The following is an 18181-nucleotide window of genomic DNA, read 5'->3' as shown; positions in this document are numbered from 1 at the left end:
TATAATAATTAAAGTGATATAATAAAAATAGTTAGGTACTATTTTATAGAAAAATAACATATTTTATATATTTTATATATTATATATTATATATATTATATATTTTTTATGTAATTTTATATATTATATACATAATAACATCAAAAGTCAATATCAATTTTGACAAAAGTAGTCGTATATACATACGTTCTTAATAACTGCAAAAGCAAAAGCTTAAAACCAGTTAGTTAACAATAAACTAATTTGTTAGTTTATTGTTAAGAAAGCCACTGAATTTTCATTCAAATTAGATTCGTCAACTTGCTTCCCAACTTTGTTTAACTTGGACATAATGCCAACAACGCAATGGCATATACGTATGTGACTAGTTTAGAATATAATTCACATTGTTGTTTCAATTAACATCTGTCTACCAGTTTTATGCTAAACTAATACTGTATTCATTGTTACTCCTAAACGAATGCATAAATTACTATACCGCAGTTTACTCACGCTTTAATTTCATCGTACTTTGAACAATTGTCAATGGAAATTTTCTCTGTCGAGTAAATTACCGCTTTATCGAGGCAACATACTTCAGGAAATTTAGCAAATAACGTTTGAATTATATTACACACAGTTTCATTTATTTTATCTTAATATTCATACGTGAAATATAATATTGTACATATTTTAGAGTATGATTTTCATATATTTAAAAAATTGTGTATTAACGTGAGAAAAGAATTTCGGAAAATTCTTATATTCAAGATATTAAGCTCGAATAATTTAATTTTTATAAATAAATTTTTATAATAATATTCATACTTCTGAAAAATTCGAATTACCCGAAAATTAAAAATACGAGACAATTTCGAGAAATAACTTAAATACCAAATATATTAATATATCAATATTAATATTAATTTAATTTCCCACATTTTAAATAATACAGAGTACATAAAAATTCAGACGTTGTTTCAAAGTGACACAAAAATTTGTCAGATATTAAATTAAAAAATTTGCCCAGATATAAATTTTCATAAGTCCATAAATATTCGCGAAACGTGCTCAAGTAAATTGCATGAAATTTCGATGCATAGGGAAAATTGCACGTATTTTTAATGAAATTCGAATTAATTCGCATAGTTACTCGTTTCACTTGTTCGCGGGCATAAACGCAGCCGATTAATTTTCTTACTTTCTTTATTCATCGTGCAGCGAAGTAATATGCAAATAGCATAATAAAACAATGTCCATGATAAAACGAGAGCAGGGCACCGTATTGCAGCGTTGTTTCTTTACACCGATGCAATGCAAAATGCATACAAATTGGTGCTTTTTTATAGTTTCCGCAGCTGTGTCAGTCTTTTGTGATGGAAACCTAATTATGTCAGCAGGTGTAACTAGGTTGCTGAGAATCGTCGGGTCTTTTAACTCGAGCACTCGATAGCGAATCAAGGAAACGTGTGTTCTCTTGTTATCGGTGATGACGAACCACGGTTCAAAGGCTTCGGCTGTCGTATCAACGTAGACAACATTGCTTCTGTACTCGATCGAGAATCCACTCGTGTCCTGGATGCATCTTGCTTTCTTACTTTTCGCGAAATTCGTTTTGGATCGATAGAAGACAAAGTGGAAAAATATCTGAATAATTGAAGATATATTTCTTCTTTTATTAAAAGGCTTAGGTTTGATTAGAGAACGTCGACTTTGAGACTTTGGGGATATTAATCCTTTGCATTCGAGGGGTGCCCTTCAGTCACCATTGGATAAAATTTCAAAGATCGATACTCATTAATATGTCAAATTTAAAATAATGTAACGGTGTGCGAGGTATCAAAATCAAATAATTCTATGTGTTAATTATTATACGAATTCTTATTTACTGCTCCAAGAAATATCGGCTGCTTTATAGCAGAAAATCTTTGAACTCCTGCTCTTCTTTGGCCAAAAAATCGTCGAGTGCAAAGGGTTAAAAATATTACCTCGGAATATTAAAATTTTTAAAAATATTGAATATCAGATATGGAATACTATGAGTTGCTAAAAGTATTTAGAAATATTTAAATTGGTCGTGATATAAAAATGAATCTATCTATTAATAATCTAAATATCTCTAAATAATCTAAATGTCTAAATAATTCACAATAGTGATAGTAATTAATAATACTTAAATATTTCTTAATTTTGCAAAGTATTAAAAAATATCTAAATAGCATAATATCTTGAAATATCGCAAATTTTTAATAATATTTAAACAGCTAAATAATTCACAATATTAAAAGTAATTAATTATACTCACCTTTCCTAAATTAAATTACAGTTAAATGATATTAAAAATATTTAGAAATCAACGTAACTAAATACTGCAAGATATTAAAAATATTAAAAAATACTTAGATAGTCAAATATTTTGAACTATTATATTTAAAAATACCTAAATACCTAAATATTCCGCGATATTAGAATTATTTAAAAATACCTAAACACGAAAGTAATTTAAAACCGATTAAAGACTCTATAATTAAGATCTTTCAAACCTAGAGATAAACCTAAAGATATTAAAAATATTGAAAACAGGAAATCTAAATAACAAAATATTGTACGATATTACCTAAATAGATAAGTACCTTGGGATATGGCGAGTAGCGAATATCTCAAATAATTCACAATTCCAATAAATATTTAAAAATGCCAAAAACAATATTTCCTATTAATATTCGTTGCATAATGCCTCTGAAAGTTACATAAAACCTAAGTACTCCTTAGCGACGCGTGACACGTGAAATCTAACGATCATTCTGTCATAGTTAGGCTTTTTTCCTATTTCTCCGATCTTTAATTACAGCTCGTAAATTGCAGTATGGCCGGTATAGGCGTGTCCAAGAAGAGCAACAAATCTGTGAAAAAATTATAAGTGCTGTAAAATGGTCTAAAATAAAGGAAAAAATGCAATATCTTGCTGTGAGTTCTTATACGTTTAGTATCGAAAGCTTCGCGATATAAATATCTAAAACACGTTCCATATCGAAGAAAGAAAGCTTAGACAGAAAGTTCATAGCGCGATAGTTCATCTACTGACCAGAGCCAATGACCTACAAGCCGTTCTATAGCTGCGAAACTTTTGTACTTTTGTTAGCCATGTGGGTTGTTCACGCTTTACTTCTTCACCATCGATGCTGATTGACGTATATAATGACGTGTAATCAACAGACATAAGATCCGTGCATCTTTTATGTCCGCTCCTGTTCATAGTCTATTATACGAACAGTCCACTTGTTAAGCCTAAGCGCCAATAGTTGCGGTAAAAGAACCATTAAGTGCAGGGACTTATATATTTCCTTGTTGGACAATCTTCGCTGATTTGTCAGCTATGTCAACGCCTATTCTATCAACTTATTGTTCGTTGGATATAAGTTTCGTGGATGAAAGACATAGACCAAGCATTTCCATTATGTCCAGTATTCGATTTATGCTATAGCTTCTACTGTCAGTCGCAAACTTTGCAAAGAAACTTCGTAAATCGTTTAATCTGTTTTGGTATAACGATATTATTGCATACTGCAGTTGTAATGAAGCGATAGTGTATTATAGTTTAATGTCAACGCCTATTCTATCCACTTATTGTTCGGTGGATATAAGTTTCATGGCTGAAAGACATAGACCAAGCATTTCCACTATGTCTAGTATTCAATTTATGCTATAACTTCTATTGTCAATCGCAAACTTTGCAAAGAAACTTCGTAAATCGTTTAATTTGTTTTGGTATAACGATATTATTGCATACTGCAGTTTTAATGTAGCGATAGTGTATTAAAATTTAATATTTAAAGGATAGTTTAGAGTATAGTTTAGGTATATTAAATAATATAAAGAATATTAATGTTTATATAACTTTACTTATTATTGGAGTATATTAAGTAAAGTATATTTATAAATATTATGAACAGGTTTTACTTTTCGAGTTGCGAAAACTGTGTTTAATTTGTTAGGTTATGTAAGACTTCGCAAACTTCGGAAATAAACTTCATAAATGTGCAAGTCTGTAGTAGTATGATATTATTATGTATATTTAATAAAATGATATTTTACAAAAACTTGATACTTAAAACGAGAAAGTATTTCTTTTTTGACTTTTGTGAACCGAACTTTAATTTTTGAGGTTATGTGTGGTGTTTGTCAGAGATATGTTCTTAACACTTTAGTTGTTTTATTTTTATTTTTAAAATGTTATTTCCCTGGAATTATTTCTCTTCTTAAAAACACCTTATACATCTACGTATATATTATATAAAAATGATGCAAAACCATATTATGTTCGCTAAATAACTGATGCAGGTATTATGGAATACATTACGTTGCAGGGGGATTAAAACATTTCTTATTTATGCGATGTATACGAATATTTTATTTGACGGGGGATATTTCGGGTGAATATGTGAATATTTATTTTTATACAATGAATACATTGAATATAATTTTTATACATTGAATACACAATCTTATTCATTGTTTTGCTAGAAGGATAATAAGTTATTCACGATACATTATTCGATACACATTAATTTTTATGGAATAGGATACATACTAATTCTTACGTGATATAACATATAATATATATTAATTTTTATACGATACATATTAATATAAATTTCTATTAGATATTAGTACAAGGTTCTTATAAAATATACATTAATATGTACATGTTATGATATTTATATTGGTTATAATATAAGGTATTCAATTATAACTTGGGTATATAGATAAGTATTGGTTATAATATAGGTATCTAGTGTCACAATGTCCAAATAATGAATAATACGAATTTTTGTTTCATGTAAAAATATGAAACAGATCTGTTTCACATAATGTTTACATGTTTAAATGTTTACATAATATGTTTCACATTGCAAAAAAACTATATTAATATATTATTTTACTAGTTTAAACTTTTCGAAAATTTATCCAAATATTTGTACAAATTTTTTTGTTTACATTTTGCAATAACACTCTGACAATAACCTATATCTTTCAATTGTTTTCGAAGAAGTAGCTTATAAATGTCAAATTAATCAATAGTCGAAGTATTTATATAACATGCACCTTGTAGGTTAGAATATATTTTTAGAATGATTTGTACATCTCGTATGTTTTCATTTAATAACGAATTGATAATTTGTTCGTAATTATAACACATCTTTATTAAACTAAAGTGCTTCGTGCCACATAAAGCACACGTAACTAACTTATTATAAGAATGTTTATCAAGCAAAGAAAAATATACTTTGAATCATTTTCCAAGAATTCAAGAAATTTGAGTATACCAAGAATTTAGATTCTATTCTTCTACGATCAAATATTATTTTTCAAATTGTATTTAACTTCGGTTAAACTCCTATCAATACCATAAATTTTCTTACGTCACACGAAACCTAACCTAAAAACCGCTTTGAATTTATACACCCACTTAGTAAATAGATTCTATACATATATTACACACAATGAAGAACACAATACTAGTTATATTTAAGAATATTAGTTGGTTGTATTTATTGTCAATCATTTTATCGTTGAAAGAAAATACATTAATATCATTATTCAATACGTATATTTTAGATATCATTATTTCTCCAATATATAAATAAAATATAATGTCATATTAAATATTATTTAGTTTCTTAATAGAAAGAAAAGTATTCAACACAAATATTTATTTGTTACTCTGAATTGAATTTATTAAATACATTAAATTTTTAACAAATGTCAGTATCATATAACATTTATCAGAGTTAATAAAGTTAATTCACTATATACTAATAAATTTCTTAAAAATTTGTAATTATTAATAATAATATTAATGTTACTATATTATACTATAATATAGTACTAATAATAATTATTAAAATTCACTGAAATAAAGAATCATTACTCAAAAAGTATCATATACTTAAAAAAAATTCAAACAAATTTGCAAAAGTATTATCAATAAAGGGTGTTTCAAAATTCACGCAAGAAGTAATTTTGATAGAAAACAAACAAACCCTCGTTATTTTTAAAATATTGCTCAAAAATGAAAACGCGTTGTTCTACTGTGTAACACTCCATTTCTAATAACCCTGAACTGTTCATAGACACGCTGTTATTTTCTATCGTTGGTAACACTTTACTACACAGATGGCGCAAAATTCAAATCTTGCGTGAATTCTGGGTACCTTTTATAGACATGTAACGACGCCGTTTTACAACCTTGGACGCTGGTAAAAAATATATCAAACGAGAAACGTTCACAAAATAATAAACACCCCATAAATTAAAAGAGAAACAGTAAACACCTAATGAGAAAAGTGTGAAAACCTTCAACGGGGTTAAGTTAGGTTAGGGTAAAAAATACGTCAAACGAGAAACGTTTACAAAATAATAAACACCCCATAAATTAAAACAGAAACAATAAACACCTAATGAGAAAAGTGTGAACACTCTCAACAAGGTTAACCCGAAATAAGTTATAATTAATAAAATAACGAAATATCACACACATCATGCCTCGTTACAGGAATATCTCGTAACGTTCGTTTCAAATATGGACGTAACCTCGGTTCCCGAGTCGACCCGAATCACGTGACCAATGCCCACGCTGGAGCTTCGTTCGCGCGTCTTTTTTATTCTCTTTTTCACTTCGCCCGAGATCCGCCGGGGCGCTATTCTCCTGGCTAAACTCACGGGGAAATAATCGTGTGCTATTTGGCGGGCTGAATTTATAAATAGCGCCAGAGGAGGTCGCTGGATGCTAACGGTGTTGACTATACATATCGCCAGCTACTGGTTATCAGAATCGTGACGTAAACGTAAGTGCATGCCGTAATTATTATGAATAAGATTAAATTTAACGAACCCGGCGCGTTGTTAGTTTCATCGAATGATATATATGGCAATCTCTTCCTTGCTTTTATGTATTACAGTTTCCGAGTAGATTCGTGATGGTAAATTTCTGTAAAATGTGAAACGACGTAGGTGACGATTAATACGATTATTTATAAAAATTGTTTAATTCTGTGTTCATTTTATTTGCATAGAAAGAATGTTTTTAGAGGGAAATAAAGGAGTTGGGATTTTAGGAATTAGATTAAGCGTCGTGGAACGAGTGTGACGTATGTAAATTAGATTTATGAATTCTAGTATACTGTGATAAGATGTTAAGTGCAGAATGAATAATTTAAATGCACTGTTCTGCCTCGGTGGTATAAAAAGGTTAGATTTGGTCGTACGTTGTTAGTATTTACAGGATGTGTAATTTTAATTCGTAGAAATTATTGATTTATTCAAGAATAAAAATTGGAAAATATCGATGTTGATATTTTATCATGCAATACCATTTTTGTTATTTATAAGACTACTTATGAGATTGGAAAATAATTAAGAGTGAAAGATTTTTAAAAGAAATTAAATTTTGAAGGAAAATTGATAATAACCCTGTTATGGTTGCAGTATATCGTTAATGCTCGTAATACTCGAAATGTATATAGAAAATATGGAAAGGTTTGTTTTATCAATTATTTTAACACAATGAAATTTGTACAAAAGAATTTTAAAAAGTATGAGAATTTCTCAAAAATATAACAAAACATTTTCCTCATCCTTATTACTTCACGTTAATCTTATTTCAATTTTATTTTACGTTTTGACTTTTACGTATAATAAATTCTACAAAAAGCATAAACGCTTTAAATAATTGTTTTCAAACCTATTTCATACTAAAGGTAAATATCGTACAATTTTCACATAGTATGTGAATTAAAATTTTTAAATGCCCTACTTTAAGCCATAATCTAAAATACTCATACATCTTACACTAAAATTTTTAAATGCCCTACTTTTTCCATAACCTAAAATACCCTAATATTTTAAATAAAAATTGTAAAATGCCCTACTTAAATCATAACCTAAAATATTCATACATCTTAAGCTAAAATTTTATTGTGTATTAAAAAAGAAATTCATCAAATTTCTATCTTTTTCATTCATCAGTCATTCTAAAGTCGTTGACTAATAATATTATCATTCTTCAGAGATTTCAGTCTGGAATAGTATTCTAGTCTAGACTGCGGAGATTATCTATCACCAGCTAAACAGATAGTAGCAGCATTGTTTATTATGAAATTCATAGAGTAGTTATACGAGAGACACGTTGTTGAAGAAAACATCGACGATTGCAGACAATTCGTTTCTCGTGGTAGATTCGAATCGAGGCTTGCTCTGGTCGAGAACTCGCGGCTGCTGATAGTTGAGAAGTAATACACGACACCTCCATAAAGGCCCCCTTATCACGCACGATTCTCTTCAATAGAAATCCCGCTGAAGCTAACAGCGATACACCAGTGTGTAGTATACGAGTGACAAGGTAATGGCGAAGTTGGTGTAATTTAGCGTCTATTACGCTTAATGCTGAACAAAGATGAACGGCAGCTCCTATTTTGAAACGAATTGAAAGTCACGTTAGAACACGAGGATCATCTCGTGACACGAAACACGAAGCGAGAGTATTGTTTCGAAAAAGAAGATTCCGTGGATCTAGAAACTTCGCTTGTCTGCATAGGACACACGTTAACCCTTTACACTCCGAATTATTTTTCAATGTTGAGAATAAGATACGTCTTAACGTATATACAAAAGTCAATCTCTTAGGATAAATAGATATATCTTTGAACTATGCGTTGAAGAGAGGAAGATAAAAATTAAGAGAATTAGATAAGAATTAGGGGACCAAGACCCGCTGCAATTGCATACCCTTTTTCATCACTCTAATTTTATCTCTCCATGCGAACAGTTAGAATATCTAGAACATAAGATATACCTTCCTAAGGATGAAATAAAGATAATTATAAAATAAAGCTAGTTATTTCTTTTTACCCATAATCCTAATATTCAATTTTGTTGCCAATAACTCCCTACAATTCGAAGTATTTCGTTTGAAATTTGCTTCACAGGACAACTCTTCCACTGCTACTTATTTTAAAGAATTTTATAGTGACCAACGTTCACACCAGATTGAAAACGGAGGTTCGAGGTTTTTCGCAAATCCTCAATAAATCCTCGACTCCTATAAATGCAAGTTCCTATCCTAAGAACTACTAGGATAGGTATCTTATCCTAAGTATCCCCCGTCTAAGACAGGGCCTGCTAGGTAACCTTACTGACGAGTCCACTAACAGGCCCGGGACGAAACACATCCCTTCTTTACGTCCCTTCTACGTGTTACATAATATAGCAAGATGGCCACTAGTATCCCATCAGGAAGCTCCAGACACAAGACAATGAAAAACTAACCCCTGTGAGGGGTGATACCCACGATTTTGTTTACTGATTATATTAAATATAGCTCTCAAACATTGTTGTTGCACGAAAGTAGCCGAGGATTATTATGGTGTATGCCTTGTCTCAATATGTTCTACCATTTAGATAGACTGCACCTTGGGTGTACAATAAAAGACACTTTCGAGTTTGTATATACTTTATCACACTGAGTGGTTCTTAGGATTTCGAATGTGATGTGTATAATATATATTGACCCTTTGCAGAAGGGATGATTCGAAGTTAACCTACCATGAAGCAAAGTTTTTCAAATTGCTAGTGCACATTTCTGCTTAATCGCTATTTTCGTTGATAGCACTCCAAGATCTCAAATTCTAGACATATGTGGCCATAGTGATACGTTTATGCGAGACACGTAATTATATGGGTTTTTCGGCTCTATCAGTTGTTTTGGCCAAACGCATATATGAGTTCCTCGGCCAAATTGATGGTTTATGCAGAATGCATATAATGCAACCGTAGTCCGCAAAGGGTTAAACTGATTCGTTTGCATCCTTGCACCATTATTTAACATTGCAGTCTCTCTTCTTTTATACGCAGGTTTTCTTTCTCGATCACTCATTCTCCATGTGACCTCGGTGTGCCAAGTACAATATTTCAAAGACTCTGGATGCATTCCTAAATTTTCGTTTCTCGCACTCGACTCTATTATAAATATCCCTTCCTCGTGGTCACTTTCGTCCTAGATCCCAAATACTCTTAACATTCTCCCAGGACCCCACGCGTTCCAATCTTACATTTATATCTGAATTGGAAAATAATGGGGGGGGGGGGGGGTTGTCTATAGATCGAAGGTTAAGAGAAGATGATGCAGGAAAGGTCGAGGTTGGAGTGAGTAACAGGTTGATAAAGATAAGTAAGGGATAAAAAGGGAAAGTTAGCTGGTCTATTTATTTAATGTACATAGATAAACACCTATACATGACTAAACAGTCATCTAACAGTACATTATTTTTCATATTTGTAAAATACACATAGAGCTATGTATGTAGATACATAGATAGATATATAATAAAAGAAATAAAACGAATATTTTAAATAACACAAAGAAAAATTGTATAGAATTTTTAATTATACTTCGTATACTTTCTTAGTTATCAGAAATAATTAGTAACCGGTGCACAATAATTTTATAATGATAAATGGGAAGTTAAGTGTTAAAAAAATAAGTTTAGCTATAGTCAAAAATCAATCTAGTTTATAAGATATAAGTTCGTAGAATGAATGTTTTTATAAACATTTAATAGAAGTTGGGGGTTTGAGCGAACCGCGTTGCGTACCCTCTTGACACTCTCTCAGGAGTCGGGTACAGCTGCAGATGTGTCTTATAGGGGTCGTTCAATCTCTCAAGAGAAGCATTAGAAGAAACATATACCTTCCTCGAGAAATAAAAGACTTTAAATATATATATATATATATATCATAGTTATTTTATTATTACAACCTATAATCCCAATATTAAGTAATTGGTACAGATTGTTCTTTCTCGTTACAGTTTCTTCAAAATCTGGGCAAAGTTGATAGAACTGCAGATGATATATTCGACGAACATCTGCAGAACTTCATGAGACAGCAGAATGCAGCGAATAGATTGCAAAAGGAGTTCAACAATTACATCAGGTGTGTTCGAGGTAAGTCAGTTGAAAATAAAACCCATTAAAACACATGACTTATATAATTCAAATATTAAATATTGAAACTTAGTTAGAAACTAGTAACTTTAGTAACTAGTAACTTAGCTAGTAACTTTAGTGAAAAAAAAGTATTATATATAATATTAAATATTAAAATTAAGTCCTTTTTCTAAATTAAGACATTTCCCTTGTTTATCTATGTATATAAAAGTACATGGAATATAATTTAAAAATTGTGCAACACTGGCAAAATATATTGCAGTTAATATTGTTAAATTTCTGGATATAACGGATTGAATTCAGTAAGGATCGGTGATTATTGAATCACTATTATTAATTTAAAAAATCAAAGGAACGGAAAAATATGTAGGAAAATAGCAGTGAATAGATTCTCTCCTCACGTAGCATTTTTTATAACGCAGTTCATACTAATGGGTACTAAAAACATGTTTACGTCAGCCACGTGTTTTGTAATGCAAATATGGAGGACACATTGAGTGTTTGAGAAATCAAAAAAGTAGAGAGGTAATTTATTTTCTTGTTATAATATTAACAAGTAAAACATACTTGTAATTAATGTTTCCAGAGATAAATCTGTCTGTAGTGTAACAAAACCGTATTTAATAAACATAAATGTGATAATAAATATATTATTAATAATTGATAACAAATATATATTTAGAAAATTATATAAGCATGATTATAATTGTATATAATATTATACAAGTATAATTATAATTATATGTAATATATATTTTTATCATATATCATTGAAAAATATATGATTAATAATTAAAACAATTGAAATGAAGTAATTTAAGACAGTTCTATCATATCTGAGTTTAAATATTTTAAATAATAATTCTTATAATCAGAATTATAATTATACATAATATATATTTCAATCATATATCATTGAAAAATATATAATTAATAATTAACACAACTGAAATGAAGTAATTTAAGATAGCTCTATCATATCTGAATTTAAATATTTTAAATAATAATTCTGATAATCTGAAGGTCCGACAAATTTTATTCTCTTATAAATAACTTATTTATCGTACCATTCAGGTGTGAAGTATAAGGAATATTGCAGCAACACATGTGTTGAACCAATAAATAAAACCAGGCGTGTAAACCAAACATTTATAATACACACATACACAAATTAACAGATCCGCGTTGAAAATGAACCATAACCTTGATTCCGATAATCTAATCCATCTTGTCCAAACTTACTATGTTACTTGATAATAATCTATCAAAACAAAATATTATTCTGTACTCTATGGACTTATACAAAATGAAATCTGTATTTCAGATGAAATCAAAATCTAATCAAAATGAAAACTAATTTGTATGTACTAAATGCGAAATTTGTAGATTGTACATTCTTCATTTTTTAATATATTAGGAAAATTAAATTTATATGGCAGTCTTAATATCGATAAAAAAATCATCATTGTTACAGAAATGATCAATTATTATTTTCTTCATTTTTATATTGGTGCCTATAATTATGAAAATGGTCTAAGTCATCGACTTTAGAGGAACAATTTTATTATTTATTTCGTGTTGCATTCATTTATATTACGATAAAATATATTTATTTTCTACAAAACAGTGAAGAATTGAATTGTTAGATTAAGTTTGTAGCTTTATCGTAATTAATTTATAATTTATGACGTATTTAAAGGCCGAAGCTTTTAATATTTCAGAAACAGATATAAGTGACTTAGACCACTTTCATAATCACAGGTACATTTATAAATTCAGAATTTCACTGATTTGCATAAAATAAAAATTGGATAATAATAGAAACAACGTCGTTTGAATAATATTGATGAAATATGATATAAAATTGTACGAGAAATATGCAATATCTTTTCAAAATAAATCTGGAAGACGCTGTTCTGTACTATGTTTATCGAAGTAATCGTTGACGACCTTGATTTACGCTTGCAAGTTACCCGAAATAGTAACTGCTGGACTAGATTCCAAACCAGTATGAGAACCAGTTTTCGTACCAGTGAATATAAATGAGTTTTCGTTTATTCGAAAATGGTATTACAAAAATCTTGCACTCATCTCTAATCAGTGAATTACAGCCACGAAACTGTCATTTAATATTATCATGTAATGTACAACCATTTTACTCTTATATTTAGTGCTTACTCTTATTTTTCTTAAGATTTTTACAAAGTACAAAATATTTTTGTATCAAAAATGTGAAGAAACACGAAAAGATAACAAATACCTAAGAACTGCCATGATTTCTAGTAAATATATCTAGTGAATTATCTAGTAACTAAATAAACCAAGTAAATATCAGAAGAGTTTGAAGAATATTTTAAAGTTACTCAATATGATTTCCATTTTAATTAATTAGTGTTAAATATAATAAATACAGAGACATGTGTACTAAGATTAAAAAACAATACTCTAAAAATGTGATAAAAGTATATATTTATTTGATTTATTTTAATGAAAATAAAGAAGGCATTATCGTGATTATACAGTGATTGTAATTATATTATAGCTAGTCGGCTTATTTTCTGGATTTATTTCTAAACTTTAATTAATATGAACATTTATATCAGTTGTTTATAAAACACGTCGAATTGCAGATTCACGATATTTATTTAATTGCATGCTTCGAAATTTGATGAAAAGAGTAAAATCTTACATCACCGAACATGACACACCATTTTAAACACTTATCGCACGTTTAATAATAATACGATTACGTACCATGAACCAGAGGTCGAATATATGACAAATCTGTTTATTATTTTCAATCAGTTAAAAAGTATCAGTTAGTTACGTTAATATCTTTTTTACGACAATTGATGTTGTGCGTTTTATAATCGATTGAATGTAGACTTATTTTTGTTCCAATAATCTCCTGTCACTTTATAGGTTTCCAAAAAATCACAGTGTTTATTACAACGCATAACCTATTACTGATCACGATTATTTTACAATTCTTATAATTGAAAAATAATATATACACTTACGCTCTTGATCAGCATTTAAATTATCTAGGTGTTGATCGGAGATCCATATATTACTTTATTTATTGATACATAATATGATACATATTACCACTGACATTAAATAGTTTTGTACCAACGTAAACACGTAACGACGAAGGTTTTACTTGAAGTGTCGCGCGATGCGCAAGGCACTTTATCTCAAGATACTTCACGCCTCTTTTGCGCATCGCAGAACACTTCACGTGGAATCTTCACCGTCTTGTGTTTGTGTGTTAGCGCTAGTGCAATTCAGTCATTGTGTATGTATATATTCGCTTGGTTAGTCCATTAGCCATAGTTCTTCTTTCAAACTACTTGCATACGCATCTATGTTACCAATCCCATAAGTAGACTATGAGATTTTGCTAATTCTTTCGCTTAACCTCTTTTTCTAACCTCGACTTTTTCCTTGATTAATTAGAGAAGAGAGAAGCTGCTTAGTGTGTTCAGGTTACTTTATTCTTGCCTTCATTATTTTCTACATTGTATCTTTCTATTTCTCTTTATTATACATTTTGTGCTGTTTATCTATATACACATTAGTATACTTAAAAGACTTTTATTTTGTAAATAACTAAATGTATTTTGTGTAGGAAAATGCTTACTATCTGTATAATCAAAAACAAGACTACTATTTGAAGAATATATGAACTTATATATGAAGTAACATCTAATTATAACAATTCAAATTACTTTCTTATCTATAATATTTAAAAGACAAAGCTACGATAGTAGTTAAAAAATTATTAAAATAGATCCAACGTGTGACATACCAAGGTGCATTAAGCATCATGAAGAAAAAAATATCAATTCGTTTAGATTACAATGGAGGATTATTCATACACTTTGCCATGGTACAAATATCTTATGACTTAAGATGATAAGTCAAAATAACTTAACAACCTTCAGACTGAAATAACTTTTAAACTACTAGTTTTAAAAGATAAGTAGGCATCAAAATTTTATACGAGACATAAGTAGGCATCAAAATTTGATATGAGACATAAACATTTTTTATAAATGGTGAAAAATTACTTCAACTAATTAATTATAATCACCATTACCACTACCATACCTACACTTAACCAAACACCTGTTAATTACAAACACCAAATAGCCAAAATTATTGAATTTAATTTAGAAACGTCACACAGTTTCACTTTGTAGATGCATCAATACATAAATGTACATAAAATTAATTTCAGAATACTTCATTCCATACCACTTCACTTTCTCTTACAACCTTCTTCTAAGTTTCTAGCTCTTTTGAAAATAAACTCATCCCAGTTACCCAGGTTACTGTGCATACATCAATATGTCATTATACACAGATGTTTTTATATAAAACTAATAACACTCTGCACTTTTCCACAGAAATGGCAATGAATTTATTACTCGACCCAATACTTAAATCAAAAAGCACTCTCATACATAATTCAAAACTCCTCCTACGAGCTTTGCTTCTTTCACGAATTTCCTTGAATCGAATCAATTTCTCCCACAAGGTTATTCACCCAGTGAGGTGAATTTTCTCATAAAATCAAACATCTCGATCTGTATGGAGCAGATTGTGCGATACGTAGTCCACAGTCGTGGCCTCGACGAAGTTTAGAACCGTATGTTCGACATTGCTGGAAAAGTCGTTTCGTGTATACTGTTTCGTCGATGAGTTGCGCACGCGTCATGGGTGAATGACGGCTAGATAAATAACATGGCAGACATTAAATAACGACCGTCGTTTCTGCGCAGGACCTACGTGACAGTCGTGGAAACGTTAATCGTTGAGGGAAACGTCTCTGATACCTTAACCATTTTAGTTCGAGGTATTCATTAATTAGAAGTACACAGTGAATCATTGCACTATTAATACACTTTTAATTGACAGTTTTAATCGATTTTTAGTTTCCTCTAACATGAGTTGCAAAATTTTAACTAGGCTTAGGTAATATTTATTTCAAATATCTTAATTGTGCTGGTATTTTTGAAATGAAATGGTATTTATATGAAAAAATTTTAATTCTATGTTAGATGGTTAATATAATATGAGGAATAATATCAAATTTATTCTGTTTAAATATAAGATTTTTAAAGGAGTTTCTACGAATAACAAAGAGTGAATTTGTTATGTAAGATATAATAAATTTAATACCCGAAATTGTTAGATATTAATAAGCATTGGTTCCTCGAGATATCAAAATTCTGAAACCTCCCGAAATCCAAAGAAATTTCGATTCTTAAGAATTCCTAACTTCGCATTTTTCGAAATCAAAGAATAAAACAAAATATATCCTATCACACCAAAATCTGTGTCATCATACATTAAACAATTTTTTTTCGTTAAAAATATTTTAAAAAGCGAATAAAATTAACTAATAAAGTTAATTAAATTAATAAAAAAACAAAGTGAATTAAATACAGAAAGAATTCGAATATTAATGTTTTTCAACCAAAATTTGAATTACATATTTATCTGCATTGTTCTATTTTTATTTGTTATTTTTTATGGTCATATAAAAATTAGACGCTCGTACATAAACTTTGTTAAGATAAAATATTTCTCTTACAAAACAAAATTAGTACCTTGTGTTTCAAAAGTTTCAAACTTTCAAAGTTTCGCGTTGTTCTAAGGTTAAGCGTTCCAAGCGTTCGAACGTCAACTCCCTAGTCCACCTCTAGTTACTAAATCCCTAAATCCCTAAACATCTACGAGGTTCAGTACTATCGTAACAGAGAATAAAGATCCACTTATTTGGCAGAACGATTTACCTTCAAATGCTGCACCGAGTTTCTGAATCACCTTTATTCTTTAGCATTGTTTCCCTCGATCACGGTTTTACCATATTGTGGGAAACTGTTTACCATTGGTTTAAATTCAACCTTGCCATGCCCCAAGGCGAGTTGTCCCAGTTTGGAATAAGCTGTTTTCCCAATAGGAGTATCGTATGGAGCTTATTTTTCACTGTCAAGAGTTATACGATCCTAAAACCGTAGAAAAGAATTGTGAATGAGATAGAGTGTATAGTCTCACTCGTGTAACACTTGGTAGAAGTTTTTCGTAAAATATTCTTTAAGCACAGTTGAACTATAAATATGTATAAGCTTCGAAGTTGAAAAGTATTCGTATGTACTTTTGAATTCTTGGTATGAATTAAATTTTAATAAATTACTAATAAATTAGATACGTTATTACATTATTAAATTAAATAACAGGATATGACTAAAAATATTTTTAGTATGTGAACATTCTACTCAGCTTTTCTATAAATATGATTCACTTTGTCTTTTTCTTTTTCTTATTTTTTTAATATATTATTATTTTGAATGCAAATTGCAATAGACTAAATATTAAATATTAGATGTGTGAAATTTTCAGAGAAATTTTATGATCCAATTTTTTTCAAGGCTTTTATCTGAAGTTTGATAACAAATTGATACAATAATCAATGTTCCCCACTCAACAAATATTATTGCATGTGATATAAAAGACCTGAATTATCAAAGAAATAAAATATTTTTTAAATTTGTACCATTTATATATTTTTATTTTACTTCATTGTGAAGAATTACTTATACGATATTTTACTCTATTTTTGTTTTCTTATTCATAATTATGTAATTACTATCTAGTTAATAATTATTACAGTTTCATAATTACTAAGATTGTATGTTCGATTTGTTACTTGTATTAATGTCTATTCACTGAGAATATATACCTTGCTATAGATATGGAAATTAAAATGTTATGAATCATTTTTGCAAAAATATAAATACATCTTCTTATATAAATAAATTCTTACGAAAAATCATGTAAGATATTAAAGTATAATTTACACGTAGAAAAAGTAAATGGTCATGATAACATTAAAAGTACCTGATTTCATGTTAAAAAGGATAATAAAATAAATAACAGAATATGTAATAATGAAATAAAATAGAAAAAAGTTTTAGTTGTGTAAAAACAAGTGCTATTATAATTTTTCGGTATTTATAATGTTGAATACATATTTTACTTAAGATATGTACCCCAAAATTTACCCTAAATATAAACTATATTGTACATTTAAATATCCGTCATTTTGATGTTAATTATACGTTTTAAGATTACAGTGCATGTAAGTTACTAAAGCTTTACAATTACATTTTATATAATTATACGTT

At 29.2% G+C, this 18181-nt stretch overlaps 1 protein-coding gene across 4 annotated transcripts in view; it reads left to right on the top strand.

Annotated features, from left to right (window-relative positions):
- Window positions 1–18181, top strand: part of Amph (amphiphysin) — a 94095-nt gene that overhangs the window by 66503 nt on the left and 9411 nt on the right. For all 4 annotated transcript variants that reach the window (XM_017904936.1, XM_017904935.1, XM_017904937.1 and 1 more), the window contains exon 2: window positions 10847–10982. In XM_017904936.1, the coding sequence (XP_017760425.1) occupies window positions 10847–10982 (136 nt within the window). The remainder of the gene's footprint in view (window positions 1–10846; window positions 10983–18181) is intronic.

Source organism: Eufriesea mexicana, unplaced genomic scaffold, assembly GCF_001483705.2.
Source record: "Eufriesea mexicana isolate 0111107269 unplaced genomic scaffold, ASM148370v2 scaffold3519, whole genome shotgun sequence".
Lineage (NCBI taxonomy): Eukaryota > Metazoa > Arthropoda > Insecta > Hymenoptera > Apidae > Eufriesea > Eufriesea mexicana.
Note: the sequence above shows the minus strand (reverse complement) of the source record. Positions and strands in the feature narration are given on the sequence as shown.